Source organism: Monopterus albus, unplaced genomic scaffold (assembly GCF_001952655.1).
Source record: "Monopterus albus unplaced genomic scaffold, M_albus_1.0 scaffold50.1, whole genome shotgun sequence".
Taxonomy (NCBI): domain Eukaryota; kingdom Metazoa; phylum Chordata; class Actinopteri; order Synbranchiformes; family Synbranchidae; genus Monopterus; species Monopterus albus.
The window spans coordinates 1,191,607-1,216,021 of NW_018127930.1; the positions used below are offsets into that span (position 1 = coordinate 1,191,607).

Here is a 24,415-nt window from a genome sequence, read left to right on the forward strand (position 1 = left end):
AAGACCCTGGGTTCTGTTAAAACCCTCAAATGAAAAGTACAATGTTGCTCAACATGGAACACGAGATTTGATCTCAGGTCCATCCACCCCAGCCACCCCATTCCTGGTGTTTTGAATGTTCTGTAGTTCAAAAACGTATGCCTTCAAAAGAGACTAAATGTTAGCGTTCCAACCCAATGCACCACTTCATTGTTTCCCAACTGCCATAAAACACTAAGCAAAAAAAAAAAACACAAAGGAGGACACTGGGCTGCAAAAACATTGAGATGCCACAATTTACCAGCCCCTATTGCGACATTACTACATTTTACACTGTGGATCAACATAACTGTTGTACATTTTCATGTAAGACTGGGCTGTATCCTTCCTCAAGTCTCTTCTGCTTTCTCCTCCTTTTAATCTTCCTCACTTACCTCCTTCTTTCTTCTATACAGTACTCTTCTTATCACCCCCTCTCTTCCTGTGTTATTCCTCTCTCCCACCGCCCTTGTCTTGTCTTCATCTTTCCTTCTTCCCCTCTCATCCTTTCTATTGCCCTTTACACCTCTTCTCTCTCCCTCGCTTTCATCTCACTCTTATTCCTCTACACCTCCTCCTGTTCTTCCTCTCCTCAGTTTCAGTTGCTAGAGGACTCTCTATTTTACAGCTGAAAGGACACAGACACACTGAGGGAAAGGAAACAGGTGCGGTGACAAAGCTGTGCAGGTGTCTGTGTACTGTTCACCTTCTTTCCACCTCCCTGGCCTCAATGATGTAATTGGAGTGGATAAAATAAAATATAACACAAAACAATTCAGCACCAGCACAAACCTGAATCAACACCTCTCTGAAACAATTCGATCAAATATTCATGAAGAGAAGGTTTTTCTTTTGCATATTTATTTTTTGGGTTCATCATCTCACGGTTTATCTTGTGACATCTTTTGGGTCTAGAGGTCTCAACTCCCAGGGTGTGAACCACAAGTTTAGAGACGTTTTTATTTCTGATTTGCCCTGTTTTATATTTAGTCATAGTGTAGTAAAAAGCCTCTTTGCTTTCCTGTTAGCATCTGTAGTTATTAGATGTCAATGCAAACCAATACCTCCATGTTCATCTGTTGTCTTGATAAATGTAGTATTACGTACATTTCTGCAACACTAATTCCATCAGACTCACGTCTGACCATCACTTTTATTTTCAAATTTATAGTAGCTAATGACTACAGCCATGGATTACTTTAAATTCACATTGTAGAGGTATGAAATAAATATGATTATAGCCTGGTAAAAATATTATGTCTCAGAAATGCCAGCTTTTAAAGAACTCTGACAAACAAACTCTCATACAGTGACACTATGACTCTCTAGCTCAAAAATTGTAGACAGTTTGATATATTGTCCTGATGTTGAATGACTTTAGCAGCAATCTCAGTGGAGATGGTAACTGCATAGTCTACAGCTGTTGGTGAAGCTCTTTTGAAGTCGGAACATGACTCTTCTCACTCCGACATAAATGATGGTGTGCGCCATCAGAGCTGCGGCCACTCTTATGCTGCCACACTGCTGCTGCTGTTGATGTAGCACTTCAAAACCCTCATCTCCACCTCAGCACTGACCTGTAGTCTGAATCTACATGTTCTGAGAGGGGAAGTTATTACCACCACTCTCTACCCCCTGCTGTCCTGAGCTTGGTGATTAGGTTAGAAAGGTAAATTCCAAATATTAATATCTTCATCCATTCAACAGAAGTTGCCTGACCATTGCTCCTAATGTGGTGGCTACTACATCCATACTCCTATTCCAACTGCAAATGTTAATTCTCTTTCAATAGTTACTGCTGATATTAACCTTATTTGGTGAAATTCATTAGTATGTACACTTACAGTACTTAGCCTTTTGTAAAATCTAAAATGGAAAAGTCTTGTTTGTTTGATTCCAGGTCCAGTTTGTATGATTCTGGCTGCTGTACAAAGTGTCCTTTGTTAATATTTATTGGTACCAGTCAATCAATATCACCTAGTAAATTACATGTACTGTGATATTCTTTATTAGTTGAGGTAACAGGGCAGAAACCTAATACAAAACCAATTAAAATGAATCATAAATTTAATAAAATAAATAAATTCCTTAATCTGCTTTGAATAAACTGTTGTCAATAGTGGTGCACATTCAAATACCTAAACCTGTTTTTGTGTTTAAATCCAACACGTTTAATGCACAGGAGTTGTGTATCCGTCTTGCTCACGTGCCACTGCAGAGCTTCTCTAAATTTAGACTCCTAGCCATTATAGCAGCTTGTCTAGAGACGCACTTTGCACTACACAAGGGAAGCTCCGTGATGGATTTTAAAATGGAACAGTTTGGTGTTTTTGCAAACTATAGAAAGCTTTGAACGCATCAGCCCTGCAGTTAAAACAACACAAGCTCAAAGACGACTATTCTGTTTCATGTTTCCTTTGGTAAGAACTACAGCGCAGCTACAGCAAAGGTAACACACTTAATAAATGATTATGTGCTCTAAACGATTTTGAGTTATTGCTACTACAAATAGCACTTGAGGACAACCTGAGAAAGTAATCTTACATATAACAGATTTTACTAATTAGATGACTAGTCATGTTATGTAAAAGAAATATTAGGCAAGATTGGAAAACTGAAGTTTACATTAAGATAACACTAATTCTAAAAAAGGTCAGTTTTGACATGGACACTCCTGGCCAAATGTGGTGTAAAACTAGATCAGCAACACCTCCATTTACATTCTTCCAGACTGGACTTACGTTGGCAGCTGAATCTTCAGGGGGTTTCGTTCCTCCTTCCTCTGGTAAGTCCGGTGCTGTAGGGACCGAGACGGGCAGCAAAGGGGACCGAGCCTTACCGGCCTGACCCAAAGAGGCTGTCTTCACCTGGGGCTTCGGGAGGCTTGCACCTGGGCAAGAGAGGACGAGCATCTGGGTCAGAAAATGACTCGGTGCTTATTATTTCACACCATGCTTTGATTCAGGCATTTAATGTTCTCCTAAATCATTCTGGTTTTCTAGAAGTTATTTAGAGCTAAATTTATTCTCGGATCATCAGGTCACTCACTAGTTCTTTCCCTTGAGCAGTTTCTCAGTTTGTTATGGAAACACTTGTTTCCTGGGAGCTGTGGTTTCATATTGACATCCATGTGAGCATTGAGAGGAACAGTTTGTTACTGATTCAGCTAGATGACAAGTTTGCATGCAACTAAATGAGCCACTGAACTGGAAACACATCTGAAGTCTGAATCCTCCAGCCATCATTTCCCACTTCAAACAAAATAGTAAATGGTATAGATAAGCAAACCAACAAGGGAACAGAGACCAGACAAAAGAGAGAACAAACATCCAAGCATTAGAACTAGTGGATGAATAAGAAAACAAATAAATTTAATTGCTTTGTCTAAAATGCCATTTAGGTAGACAAGTTTAAAGATGCTTCTTTACAACACAAGAAGGAAAGTAAAAGAAAAACAAAATGGATGAAGAAACAATAAACAAAAAAATGGAAGCTTAGTGTTTTCCTTTCTTTGTCTTCTCTGATTCCCCGAACAGCATCCTCATGTCTGAACATACCCTGAGGCTTCTTCTACTTACATTACCCCCCTTCTCTCACTGCACCGCACTCCTTCACTTCCTGATCAATAACATGTATTCTCCTCCCTGAGAAACAAAACACCTGGAACAGCCTTGATAACAGAAAAAGTGTGTTCACCAGTAGTTAAAGTACAAAATCTATTGTCCACAAAACCAAGACAGAAGAACCACAGCTCAATGTGAAAGGCAGCAGACCTAGCCCCTTGATGCATCATTCTCCCTCATCACCCTTAACTACATAAATTATTTAATTTGCAGGTAATGTAATGTGGAATGTAACTACTTGACTTGAATGTTTCCAGTTTGGCCAACATTACACCTCTGCTCCACTAGCTTTTATTACTTACTAAATATGATGCACAGATTGCACTGCCCAACAGTATGCACAATAACACTGCTGCATGTACATTAATGTATCAGTAATAATTATTGCATAATGTAACAGTGTAACAGTTACAGTCAGCACTTGTCTGCATTATGACTAGCCTATTTGCGTTATACTTCTAGTGCATGGTGATAATAATTTCAGTGCATGATAGAGTATTTTTTATAATGCAGTACTACAACTTTCAGGATGTAAATCACTCCTCCAGCAAAGATTGACACACTCCTCCCACAGTGCTGTGGTATAATTTCATTATCTAATGTTATGTTCATCTCATCTTCTCCTTCTGGAAATGCTTCTCTTTCCAGCTCATTACTGGCTCACTTCATGTTTACTATTTTAGATAGTTATATGGTAAATTCCCCTGCCCAGAGTGTATATAAGCCTTCTACAATCCAGTGCTGTAGCTGTGAACATGGGCTGTCTGTCCCAGACTTTAAATATTATTTCTGGGCTTTTGTATTAAGGCCGAGCCGGCATGGTAGTTCAGTGGTTAGCACTGTTGCCTCCCAGAATGAAGGCTCTAGGATCAAACCTTGCGACCAACATCCTGTGTGGAGTTTGCCTGTTCTCCCTGTGCTTGTGTGGGCATGTTGCAGGTACTCCAGCTTCCTCCCACAGTCCAGAGCATGCAGGTTAGGTTAACTGGTGACTATAAATTGCCCATGGGTGTGAATATGACTGTGAATGGTTGTTTGGTTTTATGTGTCAGCCCTGTGATAGACTGGCGACCTGTCCGGTGTACCATAACTCTCGTCAAATGTCAGCTGAGATTGACTCCAGCCCCATCATGACCCTCTACAGGATAAGCGGTATAGATTAAGGACAGATGTATGACTATTGGTGGGAAATAGAAAATGGACAAGAGTCTCCAGAGTCACCCACAACAACCTCTATAAGATGCCTATAACATCACTGCACTTCCTCCTTCGCTTCTGACTCAGAAAAGGCAGCTGCTAGAATTTGTTACCTGGTGCATTGCTCAACTGATGCTGTCATTGTGCTTTTGAGGAGAGCCTTCTCTATCTGAAACACATTCCTGGCTTAATGTTATGCTCATTAATGACCATTTTCTCCTTTGGAGCAATGAATGACCAATCAGGGGTTTGTAGGCTGGACTAAGAATTAAGATGTTGTCGTCCTGTGGAGGTGCCAATAAAAAAGCAAACAATGAAGTATGAAAATAATCAAAATGGCAATTCAGTCTGAATATCAAGCTACAACAATACCAAATTATGATGGTATGAATGACTATGTTGGAAAAAAGTCCCTAAATCACTTTATGGAAATGTTCCTGCAGTGAAGAGGCTGGCTTACAAATGGTTCCAAAATTGAATTACACAGGTAACAACTGTCTTCCTTTTCCCCATACAGGCCCACTGGAAAATCTGTCTTTGAAAATGTGAAAGAGGGTACCAGACAGTTCAAATCAGAAGTCCTTCTTCACATCCAATGAATATGGATCACATTTTTACCCACAAACATTATATAGTAAATGTCTTTTTGATTTCTTTCATACTGCAGAATCATATTCTTTATTTCACTGTAAACTGCATGAAAAAAAGAATGAAAGTCTACCTTAGGATTCCAACTGAGAACAGTAAAAGCAAACCACATACTCCCATTACAGCACTTTCCCCCCTGCAGAGTTAAAGTCTATGTCTGCTGTGGTTTACCTGATATAATTATATACTGCATTATGTGTATGTGATATGCTGTGATTACTGGCATTTATGAAAATGGTAACATTTCCTCTGGCAATACCTCATGGTGATATCTACGTTTTAGTTCTCCAACAACAAATCCTGAATACTAAATGTTTCCGTTTCTTTGATTTTAGCTCATCTGTATGAAAATCATATTGCAGAGACTTAAATTAAGTCATATTGTAGACAACTCTACTGGTTGATGATGCCAATACCATCTTACTTTTTATAATTTAAATCAGTTACTTACAACACACTTGATGTTCTCAGTTGGACCACAAAAAGAATTAGACTGCAGCTGCACTTTGAGATTATTGCTAATATAGTCACATAGCATATTAACATGTTAAATATAAGATGCTATAGGTTTTTTGTTTTACGGCCCTGGTCACACATTTCAGTGAATGATCAGAGTAAATCAGAACAGACTTCATGTAGAGTTCAACACTGGTAACTCTGGCACTCAATTCTTCACTGTCAGCCAATAGCAAAGAGTCACTGACCTTTGAGGGAATGGATGTCAGAGAGTCAAAAATGTAGGAATAGCTGTGCAGCACCCTGCGGTTTTATGTAACTCTGCAATGCTGGAGTATTAACTGCTCCACAAAAGAGCTGCACCACTGTCTGCAGTCAGTTGTCAGACATAATCCATGATACAAATACTTTCACTTGAATTAACTGTATAAACTCTTATCCAGTTAACGCGTGAGCCAGCATGCTACCTGGCAGTTACAGTAGCTCACAAACTAGATAGGTTAAGGGATCCATAGCGTGTGTTTTGTTAGTCATACTAATGTGCAAACATAAGAAGGTGATCAGAACCAGAAGAGAGGCACACCTTTGCTCCTGTTACGTTGATTACATATTTTTCTTTGAAGGAAGGGCATCACATATTGATTTTATAAATTGAGTTTTTGATTTAGGCAAGTTCTCTCTCATGCTCCCCTCAGGACATAAGTTGTACAGTAGTTTTGGCTCCACAAATAATCGAAGAACAACTATATTTTTCATCTATCCAAACTGTCTGGTGTGTAGAGCATCCTAACCTTACAGGAGTGTGAGAGTGGCTCGAGTCTTTCAGTATCTTTCACTCCCAGCATTGTGTGGCTTTGAATCTTTGTATGTCTGTAAATGTGGTGCAGAATTCCCTGCCAGCTTCATTTCAAAATGAAGCAGAACCAAGCGTCTTTGTATGACTTCTCAGCACGGTGCTGTCAGACCAAATTCAGACTTAACCGAAGTCCAGGAAAAAAAAATCCATTTTGTGAAAAACACAATGAGCTGCAGCATTACAGAGCTGAAGCAAAGGTTACACATCCACAGTGGAAAAAAGCCATAAAAGAGAGTTTCACAGTACTAGCCTCACCCTCGGGGGGGTTGTCAGAAAGAGGTGGTGGTGGGTTTGTGGAGAGGGACCAAAGGCTCGTTTGCTCAGAGAAGTGGATATATTTACCAGACAGGCTGGAGTGGAGGTGTGAAACGGCCACTAGGGTTCACATCAGCAGTGTCTGTGTGCTTCTGGATTGAAGGTAAAGATGGAGAGATTAACAGTGATAGGAGGTGAAGATGGAGGGGGCGAGGTTATTGATCTTTAGGACAGTTTGAAATAAATACAGTTAAAGATGAAAAGTGTCTTTGAAGAAACATTGTGTCTCTGGAGGGAGACAGCCTGTATCTCATCCGCTTCCTACAGCAGTGTGATGTTTCTTTGTTAGTCTGTTTTATCTTCTTTTCATTTTGTGTCTGTCTGTCTGCTTGATGTCTATGTGTCTGTGCACTTGTCTTCCTGACCAGTGAGGGAGCAGCAGACTGGCCAAGTAGTTAAGGTATAGTGAACATCTGGAACACAGCTCTCAGTGTTTTCCAAAACTGTATCATCTCAGTCATTACTTGAGCAAAAGCTTTAGTTTGATATACTATACATACAGTAAGTTAAAATAATGATTTACTATCCCATCATCTTGTTTTTTCATCTCATAATTTCAACATGTTCGATAATTTGTAACATATTTCAACCTTTTGATTTACTATTACACTTTGATTTTGTGGGACCTGAATAATAGCAGGACATTCTCTACAAAGCCATGGAAACAGGCCTGATTATAAACTGTGTTTTAGTATGTTATAACCCCTCACTACCCCACCAAGTGTAATGACATATTCAACTCCACCATGTGAATTACTAAGTGCGATGTTTAAAGTTCACTGGGGAAAATACTATTGCCCTATTTTTGGGAATTGCGGTTTTAATGCTTTATTGCCTTTATGTGACTTTTTTATTTTAAGACTAAGTGTTTTTTCTGGCTTTTGACTCCTTACCTGACTCCAAAGGAGAGCTGCACAAGAATTCCTATATGCCTAGACTGTCTGTTTATGCATAGATGGCAAATAAAAATCTTGACTTGAATTGATTTTGTCTTTGTCTCATTTTTTTTTTGGTTTAATTTTGAGGTTTTAACGCCAAATGTTTAATTTATAATTCTATGTTGGTATATATTTTTCCTGATTTACAGTTCTTTAATTTTGGTTTACTATATTAGTTTCACTATACATTTCATTAACCTGACTCACAACCTTAACGTACTATCTCATAATGTTGATATTATTATTATTATTATTATCCTAGGAGAAATGGGCCTTCAAAACTTAGCAGTAGAACTACATTAAGCTTTATGATTTCAGTGGCATAACAGGGGTATAATGTCTGCAAACCTTTGCACTATTAATGCTTCAGTGCACATTCTGACTGCCTCACCTGTCTGATTAAGCTGCAGACTGAAGATCAACTCTACCATTCTCCATCCTCCACTGTGAAATTATAAAAGAATATTTTTTCCTCTATTTTCTATCTCACTTTCTGACATGATGTGGGTATTAATCACGAATCAGCTCGAATATTATCACATTATTCCATTTTTTATCAGGCAGATTGTCTAAACTTACTAGGGCCCTAGGAGGCTCTGTTGGTTGTTACCATGCCACAGACTTTTGTTGTCACGGTTCTAATAATAAACGCAGAGTACACTAGCTTTACGCACAAAAACTACTTGGTTATGTTTGGTTAGAGTTAAGCTTGTCAACCAGTCATCGATTAAATAAACCCACAATGTTTCACAATGGATTCAAACACTTGGGGGAGAGTCTTGCATTTTCTGAGCCATCCATCCATACCAATATCCTCCTAATGTGGACCTTGTTGCTTTGTTTACTACATCATTTAATTTCCTCCTGGGCTTGTGTGATTGTTATTACAGCCGCTAATGGTGTGATAACAGCTGATAACATTCACTGACTGATGTGACATCTGAATCAGGTGGTATTAACAGGTCTTATGAATATGAGATCACATCCTTCACCTGGATTTACCTCTTGCTCTGCTCACATTCCTCAGCACAATGATTACTGTATATAACTGCTGTACATGTGTTCAGGCTGAACTAATATATTTTTTGCTGTACAATACTGATGAATTCTAATCATTATAGGGACCCCTTGAACTTTCCTGTGGTGTCACCCTGAGGACAAACTAGTAAAGCTTTTGTCTTGAATGGAGAATGTACATTGCTTCCTCTAGACAAAAAAAAAAAAGAAAAACTCAAGTCTGTGGTTTGAGAATGACCATAAAATATGATAGATTTCAGCCTTTCCTTCATCTGTCTCATATAGTCATCCAAATGCTGCAGAAAACCATTTTAAACTATTGTAAAGCTTTTCATTGGTAATAATGTGTGTCCTCCAAGGCGAGATGAAGGCAAGCACTTAAAAATATCCATCACAGCTGGCTCTGTGGCTGCCTCCAGCTGTGGCTGAAATGTCTTTTCTCAGTATCAGACAGTGAGTCAGACAATCCCATTACAGCTTAAAGCATTAAACCGCACACTGAGGCCAATTTAGGTGAGTTACTGCCCACCGTCATAATGTACTCTGCAGATGGGCTTTGGAGGCTGAGAAGGTGGTCTCAAACTGATACTATCTTAACACTTGATATGTAATGAGGCGGAGCTTTTTCTATTTCAACATGTCAAATGCAAGATGAGCAGGTATGACTGTTTCGGAGTTGTTTATAGGCACTTGAATAAGCTTGTGAATAGGCTTAACAATTAATTGTTCTCAAACCAAAATCGAGATTTAGCAGAGCACAATTTTCAAATACCAAAAGCTGGAATTGAAATTGCCATGAAAACATGTTTTTCAACGTTACAGATTCTAAACAATCCAAGGGGCAACCCTGCAGGCTTCAGGCGCACACACTCTGCCCTCCTCCACAGGCTTCACACGAAACCTGCAAAAGTAAATAAGTTATGAGCCTAGAAAGACAAACCAATACACTTACCAATACACTTTGGTGCTGCTAGTCACACTGAAAATACCCCGAGCAGTTAGCAAAACCAAACGTCGACAACCAAAAGGCATCACTAACATTATCACTGGAAGTGTTTTCAAACATCGTGGTCTACTTTTAAACTGACTTTAGCGATGGTGACTGAGTGGTTAGTTTTGCATATATGCAAAAAACAACAACAACAACAAAAGAAAAACACACTTGTTTTTGCCCATCTCTGTAAAATATTGTGCACAGCTGTTTACTGACTGAGAGAAGCTTTCAGGACTGTCTCCTACGCATAACAATGCCAGAGTTCTTGCAGTTCTGGCTGCCAGCGTAGGAGAGCTACTGTAGATGCTCCCAAGGGTCATGTGAGAGAGAGAAGGAACAAAAGATCTTATGGGTTGCACAGGGTGGAGGACTTGTTGCATAATCCAGAAACATCTGGAGCGAAACCCAGATACTAGTGTCAGGCAAACCTCTTCCCTGTGCAGTGTCTTATTCACTTTACAAGCCTGTGTAACCCCCACCACCCACACACAACTCCAATTAAACCATGAAAACCCTGCTTTCTTTTTCTTTTCAGGCACAGACAAACCCATAAATACGACCAACAATGAACATCAAATGCCACTGCTCACAAGTTTTTTCTTCCTTGAGAGAGAACTGGGAGAGGAGGGGTGTTGATGGAGGTACTGCCGTTTGGCTCTGAGGCTCTATGCTGGGGAGAAAGGGAGATGAGGGGATTGGGGGGGGTCACAAAAGTATGTGGGGGGTCTCTGAGAGTCAAGCCGAGCATTGCCACAGGCTCACTATTGCTGAGCAAAAGGTTTCCAGGAGCTGAAAATCAATGTTAATCTGAGGCCACCTGGGCGTGTAAACAGAGCCATAATGAAACTATACACACCAGCCCACACATACACTGTAGTGATACACGCCTACAGAAAACAGTACACACAACTAATTCATCTACGCACACACACACACACACTGCCCACAGATGCAGTACACACAACTAATTCATCTACACACACACACACACACACTGCCCACAGATCATATGTACTGTAGGCAGGTGTTTTGTTTTCTGTTCACACTGCTGCAGGCACTCAGAGGGAGAATGACAGGATGAGCCATAGGGAGAGGAAAAAAGAGAAATATATAACAAAAAAAAAAACACTTTAAGAGAGGAATTTAAAGTGCAGTGTAAAATTCTTAGGATATGATTAGTTTTTCTGTTTCAGCAAGTCTGTAATGATAACATTTATTTCTCTGTCTCTTTATTAAGATATAACCAGAGAATACAGGAAATGCTTCACAGAAGGCTGCTGCACTCGTTCTTCCACCTCTCTCCAGCTCTACTTCTCATATACTTGACAACTGGGCCTAAAACCTTCATCGCTCCATAAGATTCTTTTCCACTGATCTTCACTCCAGTCTTTGTGAGCTTTTGCATATCTCAGCCTTTTGTCCCTGTCCCCTTCTGAAAAGAGGCTTCTTGGCTGCTGTCTTTCCACAGAGGCTGCTCCTGATCGAACTTCTTTGGACTGTGGAAGGCTCGACTTGGCATCCAGATGAAGCTGCCACATGCTGAGCCAGGTCCTTGTTGGGTTTCCTCTGGTCTCTCAAAGAAGAATCTCTGAGAAACTTTTCATCAGATTCTAACCATTTGCTTGCTCTTCCTGTTTTTGTCCTCGACCTCTCCAGATTCTTCATATTTCTTTAGAACAGCTTCAATACCACATCTTGAGTATACCACATCTTGAGTATTCAGTTTGTTGAGTGACTTTTGTTCTGACATTTTTTGTGTTTTTAAATACTGTGTAGAAATGTCCTATATTTTCTGGTTGTTCTGATAAATAAATAAATATACATGGTCATCAAATTATTGTTAAAACAACAAGTCTAATGATGGCCAAAGACTTTTGTCCAGTACTGTCAAGGGAAAAGTAAAAAAAAAAAAAAAAAAAAATCAATTTCAGAGGATTGAACCTTTTATGGGGGAAAGGCAAATGGACCAACACCTTACAAACAGACATCATTTTAACAGGAGCATATGGATGACAAAAGAATGAGTGAATCATTAAAAAGACAAATTTGAGGACTTTTCATTCTGCAAGTTAACACTTGAGAGCATGCAGGTGCAAAATTTTAAAAATCTGAATGAGATTTTTGTGTTTGTTTTTGCATTTGCTCTGTTTTTCTCCATTGTTTGGTGGGCACTTGAGATCATTGTGGATACACAGTATTAAGGACAACTGCATGCCAGATGACACGATGGCACCCAGCTCATTCTTCTGAAAGTTGCTCGGTGGCATGTACTCTGAAAAAATTTTTCATGCTTCCAGATTCATAAAATTACCCACATATTCTTCACCTTTCCACATTTTTGGGCCCATAAAGCATGCACACTAGCATGCTTCTCCAGCTGAGCTGAGACTTCTGCCAGTCGAGCCGGCTGACTTCCTACTGGCTCCTCACACACATGAATGAGGAAAAAATAAAAATATGCCAAGGCTCTTCTAAACGTTCCAAATGATATTGGAACCAATGGGTCAAATTCTGATAATAAAAAGAGTCATTTCATGGGGTTTGTGATGCTCAGAAAAATTTAACAACCGTTTTACAGCTGCCCCTTTTCCAAAGATGTCTATGAGAAAACTGCTTTAAAAATGCAGTAACCATCTGGATTAGCAAGCTTTAACAGGACATGCCCTTATCCAGATGTTAGGCTTTTCAAAGTTAAAGGGGCATGGTGGAAGTAAGGTGGAAACATGCTGGAAATTTGTTCAAGTGTTTCAAAAATTGATACTTAACTGCCATCTAATATTAAACAAATCACCAAACTTTGAATATGTAGCAAGTGAAAGCAAGAAGAGGTCAGTCCAGACCTCTGGCTAATGTCAAGGCCAGTTACAGTATATCATCTAGCAGACTCACACACACGCACATGCTGTGTAGACAAATACACTGCATATAGCAGCCTGAAGCTAATGTATTTAGACTGTGAATAAAATATTAAACAAAGTGTAGTTGCCCAGTGTAGAGAATCCAGCTCAAACAGAATCACTAGAATCTGGCAAAACCATTAACAGAAGCTACAGATACAGACAGAGGAACCAGATGTTTTTATAAATATAGTTTTTGTAATGATATCAGATATTATTTTCCTTATTTTCCTGTTCTCACTTCAGCTAATGGAAAAAGAACAGGCTGTTAGAATTTAATGGACTGAGGCACTAAATAACTGAACAGAAAACCAGTTTCTTGTACAGCGCTTTTCTACACACTAAAGCACGCTCAAAGTGCTATTTGCCCATTCACCTGTTCACTCACACAGGTGATATCACTAGGAGCAACTTGGGGCTCTGTGTCTTGCCCAAGGACACCTCAACATGTGGACCAGAGAAGCTGGGGATTGAACTGCCAACCCTACGGTCAGGGAACAACCAGCACTACCTCCTGAGCCGCAGTCACTCAGAGGATCAAATACATCTGAAAGGCTCTAAAATGCAATGTCCACCTGAAAGAAAAGCATTATAAATGGGCACAAAATGTTCTGCTGTTGACCACACCCCTTGATTTCTTGTAATTGTATGAAACGAGTGATAACACACTTGACAAACAATTGTACTCACTGGACTGTGGCATCATGGAGGTGTACACTTTGGGGTCGATAGTTCCCATGGGCGGTGGCAGCAGTGGATTGGTGAAGCTTCGTAGCGGGTGTGTGGGCCGCACACAGGCAGTTGGGATGGTCCGACCATTCCCTGCCTGGGCCTCCTCAGCGGCAGCTGCTGCAGTAGCAGGAGCGCCTGGGACTGGGCCAACGCTGGGAACATGCTCCCCGGGAGGAGCGGTGGCAGTGGGGAGGAGGGGAGGGGCCTGCTGTGGTGGAGGCTGCTGCTGGAGGAGAGGATTGTTGGAGGAATCTGAGGGCATTGCTGAAGAGGAGGGAGGAGGAGACGAAGGAAGTGGGAACAGATGGACGGAGGTGAAAAGAGAATAAAAGAGATAAAAGCGGGAGATTTGGGGATGGGATGAAGTAAAAAATGGTGATGATCAGAGGGAAGGACAAAACACAAAACATTCAATTAGTCTGAAACATTTGTAATGTGTGAACACTAATTTGGAAAAAAGCATGAAAAAACTGAAAACATTGAAGGAAATAAACATCAAAGGTGTAAATATTCTGCAACAATATCCTAAAGAGCTTCAGTGATTTTTCACGGACAGTTTCTACTTTGATGTAGGCAGTTATACACTGAGAAAATGTGCCACTACTTTGTAAATTACTGCTGCTGCAGGAAGGCCTAGGACTTAAAATGTGTTTCTGTCAGGAATTTTGATGCAAATATTGTCTGCATAGCTCTTCTGCTGTGCATTTCATTACCTGTGGAGGAAAGCACATCCATTCATAGGTCATGTTTGTTTATGGTCTTTTCTTTTACCTGTTTTTCTTCCAAGAAAGCAAAAAAAAACTCATCATCCTTTTTTCTGCACTGAATGGCTCGTGGATCTGTAGAAGCTGTTTAAACTCGACTAACTAATTGAATAACTTTACAACAATATTTTCCTAATGAGCAAAGACAGTCAGAGCTCTGCCAGGTTTGCAGTTTGTTTATCTTTGTTTGTTGAGTTTGATTGTGTTTTGGTGGTAGTTCAATTTCTTCACACTGATGCAGTAATATATGTGAGCAAATGCAGAAGGGGAGCTTCCCGCTGCAGAGAAGAGAAGAGAAATCTTGTGATTGTATGCAGAAACATGCCTCTGGTGTGATACACAAGATGAAACTCCTCATATAGCTGCAGCCAGTTTGATCAGAGACAACAGGGGAATGTGAGGAAAACCCGTAATTACGTTAGTCATTGTGTGTTACTTAATCAGCCGAGACAAGAGGAAGAAATGAGAGGAAAAGCTGAGAAAAGTAATGTGGATGCCTCTTGAAGACTAAGGGAGCATGAGGTGGAAATTAGAAGAAGAGAGGGGAAAGAAAATGGAGAGCTTGAAGAGGAAGCAGTGAAAGATGTAAAAAAGTGCAGCAAGCCCAAAGGGAAGGAAAGACCACAGACCCTTTATTAGTGTTTTTTATTAGTGTTTTTCTCCTTCGTCCCAGCAGGACAACATCATTATTCTGTGCCTTTTACAAATCTTCCATATTGTTGTTACCAAAGTAAAAACCTTTAATGATATTATACCTCTGTGGCTAAGATCATTGTTAGGGTTAAAATAGCTACTTCTTTGTGGAACTTTTGTTGCCAAATTTAAACTAAGGACTATTTGGATAAAGTTGGAGACCAGTCCCTCCAACCCAACTTCCTCCAGGGAATTGTATGTCTTTAAGACAACATTCTGACATCCTGACAGACATAAGGCAAATGTCTATGAATGCTAGAGGTTTCCATAATAGACAAATGAACAAAACTCTAACCTGCAAAACCCATGTAAAAATCGACACTGCATGCGACCAGCCTGGTTCCAAAGTGCTGAAACACCACCTACATTTCTGAGCTGTTCAGCGATTCAAATGTTGTGCACGTTGACAAAGATGTAGACTAGTGAGTGAATCAATGGATCGATTAGAGCTTTGTAGGAGGGATTAAGAATAATCTTCATACATAGCAGGCTGGCCACCATTCAACATGCATGAAAAAATAATAAAAAATGACCACAAATGGATGGAAGGATGAAACTCACTCCCTACTCTGTGCTGCACTGCACCTGGTCTCCCCTGGTGTGGAGTGATAAGGTCAGAGCCTAAATACCAAAGTCTCATGTTTTACATGTGGCACAGTATTATTAGACACATTATAGTTAATTTCAGTTTTTAAAATTAAACAATTGCAGCTTTGCAGGTGGGATTAAGAATGGTGATATAATCTTCCATCATTTACTGTAGCTACTGCCATGGAACACAGCTACACAAAAGTGGTGACAGGTGATGAGATCGATGCAACTGCACAGAGCTTTCACAAAGAACTGTTAAATAATATACTTCTTTGCTCAATTTCGATGCTGAATAAAATTATATTGATTGGATGGGTACAGTGGTCTGCACTGATGGGTATAACAACATAAAATGCCATCCCTTCCAACAAAAAGTTTGCCAAAATCAGGCTGAACAAATGAAGTGAAACAAAATGACAATTCATTCTTATTATCAGGGTAATGTGCAACAACATCCTCAACATATAGCCACCCAGAGAGGAATGAAGACGAGACCACAGAGAATTGCTGCTAATTTTGTTGTGGAAGGAAATCACAACAAGAAATGTGGTATGTTTCACCAATTACCCTTTTTCTTAGGCTGCAACTTGAAGAGCACACATTCTTGACCCCAATCCTACACTTTTATCACACTGTTGTTACTGTTATCCAGATATCAGAGTAACAGTCTGGATTGTTTTATGATGAGGGGGGATCACACAAACTAAAGAAGAAGAAGAATCAGAAGAAAACCAAAAGATAAAGCAACCAGAAAGGTCAATAAATATAGAAGAGAAGAGAGAGGAAAGCACTTTGCGTTGTTTCATGTGTGTTTGTGTAAGTTGTTTCATCAGCCCTGGTATGACTTCCAGCCCTTCATCTTCAATTTGCACTGCCTGTTTCTTCTCCATCACACTTCAGATTTAAGAACAAAACCTCATTTTCATCCTAGTAGTGATGGAGGGCTGCAACAACATGGTTAAATAACACCGCTGTTTTTTTTATTTCATATTCTGAGTGGTTGAAAATGAGAAGAGATGTGTTTTCTAAGAGCTTCTGCTGGTGATTCACAGCAGCTTAATGGAAAACAGCAGTTAGCATATGTTATAAAGTATGTGAGGAGAAATATTATATCCACTGGGTAAAGATGTTGAAGTAGAATGAGCAGTGATTACTTTCATTTGTGATCTACTTTATTTTATCTAATATTCTGCCATCATCCATACTGTTAATCTAGTGTGTATACTGTACACAGGACATCTATTGTACGTGCGTCCTTCCTGGAAGAGGGATTTATCCTCTGTTGCTCTTCCTGAGGTTTCTTCCATAATTTTTTCTCTGTTAAAGGGTTTTTGGGGAGTTTCTCTTTATTTGTTGTTATATGTAGACTGTTTTACCTAATTTGGTCCTTTTGCTTGTGTCATTATTACTATGGCCACAGCAGGTCAAAGATCTACTTATGAAAAATATACCTACTGGTCTACTGGTAGGCACAGTTTGCCCCTAATTAATTATAACTATGGGTGTGATAACAACTGATAACAGCCAGGGAATGCTGTGACAATGTCTGAATTTGGGATTTGTGATATTGGGTTATGTAAATAAAACTTGACTTTTTAAAAATGTTTTGATTTTCAGTGTCTGCAGAGAATCACAAACTTCTAACAGACTGAAGACATATCACTTCCTATTTTTAGAACTGAGCTACTCTAGTTTCTGTAAAGTCACATTTTAAGTTTACTTTTTATTTAAATGTCTGTCAGCATTGAAACAAGGATCTTTAATCACACTGTAGACAGTCATCCTTAAACTACATCACACATCATATCACTGCAGAATTATTAAATCATATGTTTTGTCATTTAACTTTCAAACTCTGTCTTCTTAAATTTCTCTTAAAAGTAGCCTGTTGACCACTGCTGGAGTTAAAGACAATGTTTTGATATGTATGTGAGTCTGTGTTTTGTTTGTATCTTGAGCTATACAAACACATGCATGAGGAAGCTGGTGATGCATTGTGCAATACTGCTGACTGTACTTACCCCAACAAGGGGTTGCAAAACAAAAACTGGCCATTTATTTAAGAAGACAAAGAGGTCAGACCAGCTACAGAGACATCAGCTCCTAGCTAAGCTTGCTCATCAAATCATTTAGTGTGATGGTTAACTGGCTGCTGATGTCTACCAAATGAAAAGGGGGCTCTATGATTTCCCTCCGTTCCACAGTCTTCCACTGACCGACCATTAGCAGATGTTATAATACAGGTTTCAAAATGATAAAAAGAAAATGTTTGATGAGGAAATAAATGCATTCAGCGTCTAACTCGAAACTGAAGTTGTATTTGTTTCCACCCGATGAGCTAAATCCAGTATTTACTATTCTTTTTAACACTGCTTTGGTCTTCATTGACTCTTGTGTTTCCAAATGTTCAATCTTGCCTGTCCACCATTGTTTGCATGTGTTGTATGTGATGCATTATAGCTGAGGAGATCTGAATCTGCTGTTGCTAAGGAGGAATCTCCATTTAGTGCTATGTAACCATATACGTAAACAGGAAATGTACTGTAATTATACAATACAGAGCATTTTCCCCCAGCAATTCCCAGCTTGTCTAGCATTCATTCACTCACATGCTGGTGTTCAGTGTTTCACTCAAGGACACTTCAGAAAAGGGGCTAACCCCATGATTAGTGGACAACTGGCTTAGCTGAGCTGAGCCACAGGCTCCACACAGCTGTATATTTTTGAATCACTTTTTTGCTAAATTGATCCAAAATCACAATGAATTGGCTGAAATATCAGAAAACTACTGTGTTTCTAGAGATGTCAACATTTGCAGTAACTTCATTCTGTCATTAGACAATCTGGGACTCGTAGTAAACGTCTAACAGATCCGATCTTTCACTCAGTGATGCGCATTGTTGTAACTCATTGTTAGTATGACTTTAAATTTGTTGTCTTGCAGCTTCTGCATCATCTGCCTCACTCTATCATGCCCCACCCCACCCCGCCTTCAACTCATTGTACAGTAAGTGTGTGTTTCGCTGACAGTGATCAGGTCTCCCAGTGTGTCGGCTAATTCAATGACTTGGAGGCTTCTCCTGGTCTCTCTGCTGTTGTTAAATCACTGAAACAAGCCAGGAATTAGCCAATTACTGAAATACTGCTCCCCACCATGTCGTTTAGCATTTAGCTCTGCTGCATAATGGGGTTTAAATACAACAGGGAGAGGAGAGGTGGGGAACAGTGGAGAGAGAGCTGGGAAGATTAAGATGCTGCAGCGTAAACCTTGTTTAATTAAGATTGCATTATTATGTATAGTATGGAGCCCCTTTGGTGATATGGGGGGACAACCTCGGTAAGTTGTGGCCACTACTTACGACTTACTTGTTGAGTAGTTGGTGGTGTGTCTATGAATTATGGACAAATGTAAACTGATTTCAGTTTATTTTAATCTCGGAATGAATTACAGTGACATACTTAGGTCACTTGTGGTTAGGCGCGAACTTATTCTGAGAAAGAGATTCAGCTGTTCAGAATGCAAGGACTCCGACGCAGACAAAATGCTGACCTTGAGGATGTTAGACTTTAGCATGCGTGAGTCTGAGGGACCTGCGAGACTAAAAGGATTAGGGATGGGCATTTCAAGCGAAAATACTATTCGACATTTACTGGTAACTATTCAACAACTTTTCAAAGATCACCCCCACCCCTATATAGCACCATATCGCTAGCGTTGTCATGTACGCATGCTGTGACTTTACCTGACTTTACTCTTTTACTGCAGCACCAAATACACACAGCAGAAACATGCAGAGACTACAGCCATCAAAAAGTTGTGTGTAAGTCAAATTCCTCGCAGTTAGTATTGCATTTCAATTTTTCTATTTTTATGGGCAGCCTGCATACACATTTGTGGTGTCACACTGCATCATGTGATGCCTGTAACATACACCAGGAATGGCAGGAAGGCAAAGGGGTTGGCTAGTTAATGCCAGAGCTCTATCTCCATACCACAAAGGTGTTCTGTTGAATTCAAGTCAGGTGACTTCCTTGGCCAGGGCTTTATCACCTTTAGAAACTCTTGTGTCATTTTGGCAGTGGCTTTGGATCATTATCATGTTGGAATATACTTCTTCTGGAGACTGAGAGTCATCTTGTCAGCCAGTATTTTGGTATATCCACAGGCATTCACGGTGCCATGTATAAATGACATCTCTCCGACACCGGTTGTACTCATGTAGCCCCATATCACCACACTCCCACCTCCGTACTTCACTGTGGGGACTAAGCAGTAGTTGTAGTACTCCCGGCCAGGTTCACACCAAACATGCTGGTCAAACAAATGTATCTTGGTCTCATCTGACCAAAGACTGTGCTCCCAATATGCTTTGTTCATGTTCTGTAGCAAAGTTTAGTCTTGCAGTTATGTGCAGAAGAGGAAGCAAAGGGTTTTACTTTGCATGCCATCCATAAAGATCGATGTTATGCAATGTCCTTTGCACTGTCTGCATTGTCACAGAAACTCTGCTTTCCACTGATAGCACCTGTGCCAAGTCTGAGGCACTTGCCCATCTGTTTTTCAGAGCTAGTTTGTGCAAGCAGCAAACTGTCCGTGGTGTCATTTTAGGAGGATGGCCACTGCAGGTCTGATTAGTGGTATGATGGCTCACTCTATATCTCCTGATTACTGCCGCAAAAGTGCGGTGACTCATTTTAGTTGGTCACTGATCTTCCTGTATTCTTTTCCATCTTTGTTAAAGATGCCATAAAGTACAAGGACATCTCAAAAGTGGGTGCCTGTACCTAAGATACAATAGCCTAGATTTTTCCCTACCTAAGGTACAAAAGCCTAGGTTTCCCCCCCCCACATTTCAGCACCAATATTGGTCTATAAAGCTTACAGAGGCCACAGTTAGACAGTGTCCATGCTGTTAATTGACAGAGGCAGACACACTTTCCATTTCCTGTATGTTGAGTTGTACCTAATTCACTTTGCTCTACAATTTCACATGTATCATATAACAAATTAAAATGTCCATAAACCCACAACGTTTAATGTGATTCAGACAAAGTCTATATGAAATATGTTGTTTTCACCTACATTTTGGATTAGTACATCAGCTTTATTTGATTTAAGTATTTGTGTTTCTGGTTTCCTGTCTACTTTGATTTTTTTCTACCTCCTGGTTGAAGATTTTAGACTGTATGTGGAAATAAGTGGAAGGGTGTTTAGTGAAAAACAAGCAGACATTTCTGTGGACTACTGGAAATTCCCATTTCATGTTCTACCACACCTTTTGGCCTGCTGGCCTTATGCTGTAGCTGTTCATACTGTATGTTAATGACTGGCAACAACAAGAACCACAGATGTTCCTCTTGTCTATTAACTGTGATGGTAATTTTTCTCAGTAGTATTTTCAATATTGGTATTGTCTGGTGTGTTTTCTCTACAGTAGCATCAGGAGTATAGCTAGCAGTAGTAGTGCAGTACCTGGTGTGTATCCTCTGTCCATGGTCAGGCTGGGGAAAGGCATTGGTCTTAGGCTGAACTTGTTGTGTGTGAAGCTGCAGGAAGGTGAAGGGAGAATCCCAGGATACTGAGAGGAGTCCAGAGCTGGCACTGGGATAGCACTGACCACCGCTAAAACAGAGAGACAAAGCAGTCAGTAAACTGGACCGTGAACAGCACAGAAAATATAAAAAAACAGAGATTCAGACTGTTCAGTGAGCCAGGCTGTAGTGGTGCTGACCGCCCCTCCAACAGATGGACAAAAGCACAATACCCTGACAAAAAGGACATGCCATGCTAAAATCAGATACAGTAGAATCATATGGTCATTGAGCCCTGCAGTGCTGACCCCAGTGGTCTAACATACCCAAAGATATTACTGGGAGATGGCCGAACAGAAAAACGTGGCAGTCAGGCAAAGCAGAGAGCTACTGTAAATAGAGAGGAGGACAAACAGACAGCAAAGCAGTCAGAGCAGACAGAGTTCATGTTGTGTCCTTCAGATGAAACTGCAGGGAGTCTGACTGCAAAGCCTCAGGTGCACAGAAAACACACTTGCACATACAGACACACTGGTCTTATTAGAGATGTGAGGACACTCAATGGTATATGTAATGCACATGTAAATGTAAAGGTAGTTCTAACCTGAACAGCCTTTTGAAATTGTGAGGGCTGGCCAAAGTGTCCTCACAACAATGTATCATATACTGTACACACAAACAGTGAGGGGTCTTGTATCTGTGACAGGCTTGAAAAGATTGTGTGGGTGTGTGTGCATCCTTCTTATGCATGCCATGTTTGTTTCATTCTTTCTCTCTCTCACTCAGTTTCTTTAGAGTTCATGTGTTTATTCAGACATAAACTGAAATACAAAAGCTACCACTTGTAATTGTATGAGGAGTTATCGACCATCTGGGACTCTTTCCTGGGTGGACTAATGACTTCCTTGAGTGTTACTGGTGAGATTGGCAGGCAACCAATGGAGAAGAGAGGCATCTGTCCTTCTTCAGTGTCACACTGGACGTGTTTAGCCATAGCACTAGTGTGTAAAAATACACTTTAGGCCACAGTTACGCACATAAAGACCAACTTGTTCACATTGCTGGTGAAGACAGTATTGATTGAAACTTAAGCATGTGTTCTTTCAGACGTTTGTGAGGCATACTGCAGTGCACTTGATCCAGCTATGGCACATTCTGGATGCACTGGGGTCTATCACATCTCTGCTGTATTTTTTCTTTCATTTTGGCTATCTCACCTCCATTTTCATTCCTCATTTACTGTCCCAGTGCTTGTAATACTCTGAGTAAACACATGTCAATAATGCTTTGTCAATTAAATTCTAACTGACTGACAGAGAAGAAGGGGCAGGAACATTCTGAGTTTTCTTCTCCAGCTTCCTCTTGTTTTGACCATGAGGGTTGATTCTATTAAACCTTGATCTATACCAGAATTGATTGTAAAGTAATGATAATTTGGACGAAGCAAGGCTGTGATCAGCAGTTTTAGGAAGTGTGAGTGTGTGTGTGTGTGTGTGTGTTGGTTAGTGTATTTGTGTTATGATAATTTAAACAGAAGCATTATTTGATTATAGCAACAAGACAACCAGAGATGGGTAAGTCTAATCAATGCTGTCATTGATTGAGGATATTGATGACATTGGTGCAGTGAGGCAGTGAGCTACAGGGTAATGGAGGTTTGTGTGTGTGTGTGTAAGAGAGAGAGAGAGAGAGAAAGAGAGAGATGTAAAAGACAAGAAAAGACAAAAAATACAGAAATAGATGAAACTTTAGTTTTTGAATTTTGATACACATAAAGATCATTTTAATCATTTTAATAAGTGATTGGGGGATGAGAAAGAAAAAAATGATAATAGAATCAGAAAAGCTGGATATAAGTTTTCTCAAATGAGAAAACAGGAGGCTCAGATGAAACTGAAACTGATAGAAAGAGAGAGAGGGAAAGAAGACAGGAGATCCCTATAGTAGAGATAAAAACTGATGATAAAGAGATCAGTAGGTCTGTCATCTGCAGAGTGTGTGGCAGTGGTGTATAAAAGTGATGAAGGCTCAAGCTGCTCAGAGGAAACAAGAAGAGATGGACATAAAGACAGAAGCAGTATAGATCTTATAGGGTTTAACACATGTTCAACAAATCCCATAATAATAAAATATCTAGTAATAATAATAAAAAATCTAGTCAGATATCAGATATGAGGTCAGAAGTATTTTTGTGTTAGTTCATGTTTGAGGCTCAAAAGTCAAAAGTCAAACTACTGCAAATGACTAACCTTAGGTTCAAATGGAGAGACGTTACTCTCTGTATTCCTTGGTTTGCTCACAACTTCCTATTACAACTTCTAGTATTTCTGATAAGCCAGTTGTTAATAACACCATTAAGATTTGGCTTTAGGTCAGAAAACAATAATACTGTATTTCTATATCTCTGCAATCAATATCATCCATTGGGGACCACTGTTATAAATTCTTGCACATAAAAAGCGGCACCACCCCCATACTTGTCTTTATCTCTTCTAAATAATTTACAAGGATCATAGCCAACTCAAAATCATCAAAAGCTGCATCTAAATGAGTCTCAGAGAGATTAAAAATATGGATTGTATTTGAGGAACAGATTGCACAGATTGTACTTTATATCTAACACTACAGTGCTAAAACAAACTGTTTTTTTTAACAAACTGAACAACATGTATTAGACTATAACTGTCCAGATATCAAAATATTTGTGTGGATGCTGTAAAGCATCCACATTATGCTCTCCTGTTCTTTATTGTGTGGATGCGTAAGCATATTTGTAAATCGTAACTGTTCCTTCATTTTGTTTAATCTTGACATAATACAACAGTGGAATAACACAACAAAGTGCTGTATATATATTAATATTGGGCGTCTCTCGCTCTGTCAGTACGGCGCTGGAAGGAAAACGTCTTTGTAATTATAAAACGCCACAGTTCCTTCAATTTGTTTAATATCGACATAATACAACAGTGTAATAACACAACAGGGTGCTCTATTTGTTTGAAACTGAATGCAGAAATGCACGTCTGGTTGTCGCACCCTGCGTCTCTCTGCAGACGCTGTCAACAGCTACTTGTCAATTGTATTCAACTCGTGAGAAGCTGAACCTTAATATCTCAGGCATACCGTGGGCTAGAAATGCCATTC

At 39.8% G+C, this 24,415-nt stretch overlaps 1 protein-coding gene across 1 annotated transcript in view; it reads right to left on the reverse strand.

Annotated features, from left to right (window-relative positions):
- The window catches only part of dcc (DCC netrin 1 receptor), a 270,121-nt gene that overhangs the window by 13,960 nt on the left and 231,746 nt on the right, over positions 1–24,415 (reverse strand). Inside the window, exons 27-29 of the mRNA XM_020601173.1 lie at positions 21,213–21,362; positions 13,650–13,955; positions 2,760–2,908 (exon numbers count right to left, since the gene is read on the reverse strand). Coding sequence (XP_020456829.1) covers positions 2,760–2,908; positions 13,650–13,955; positions 21,213–21,362 — 605 coding nt within the window. The remainder of the gene's footprint in view (positions 1–2,759; positions 2,909–13,649; positions 13,956–21,212; positions 21,363–24,415) is intronic.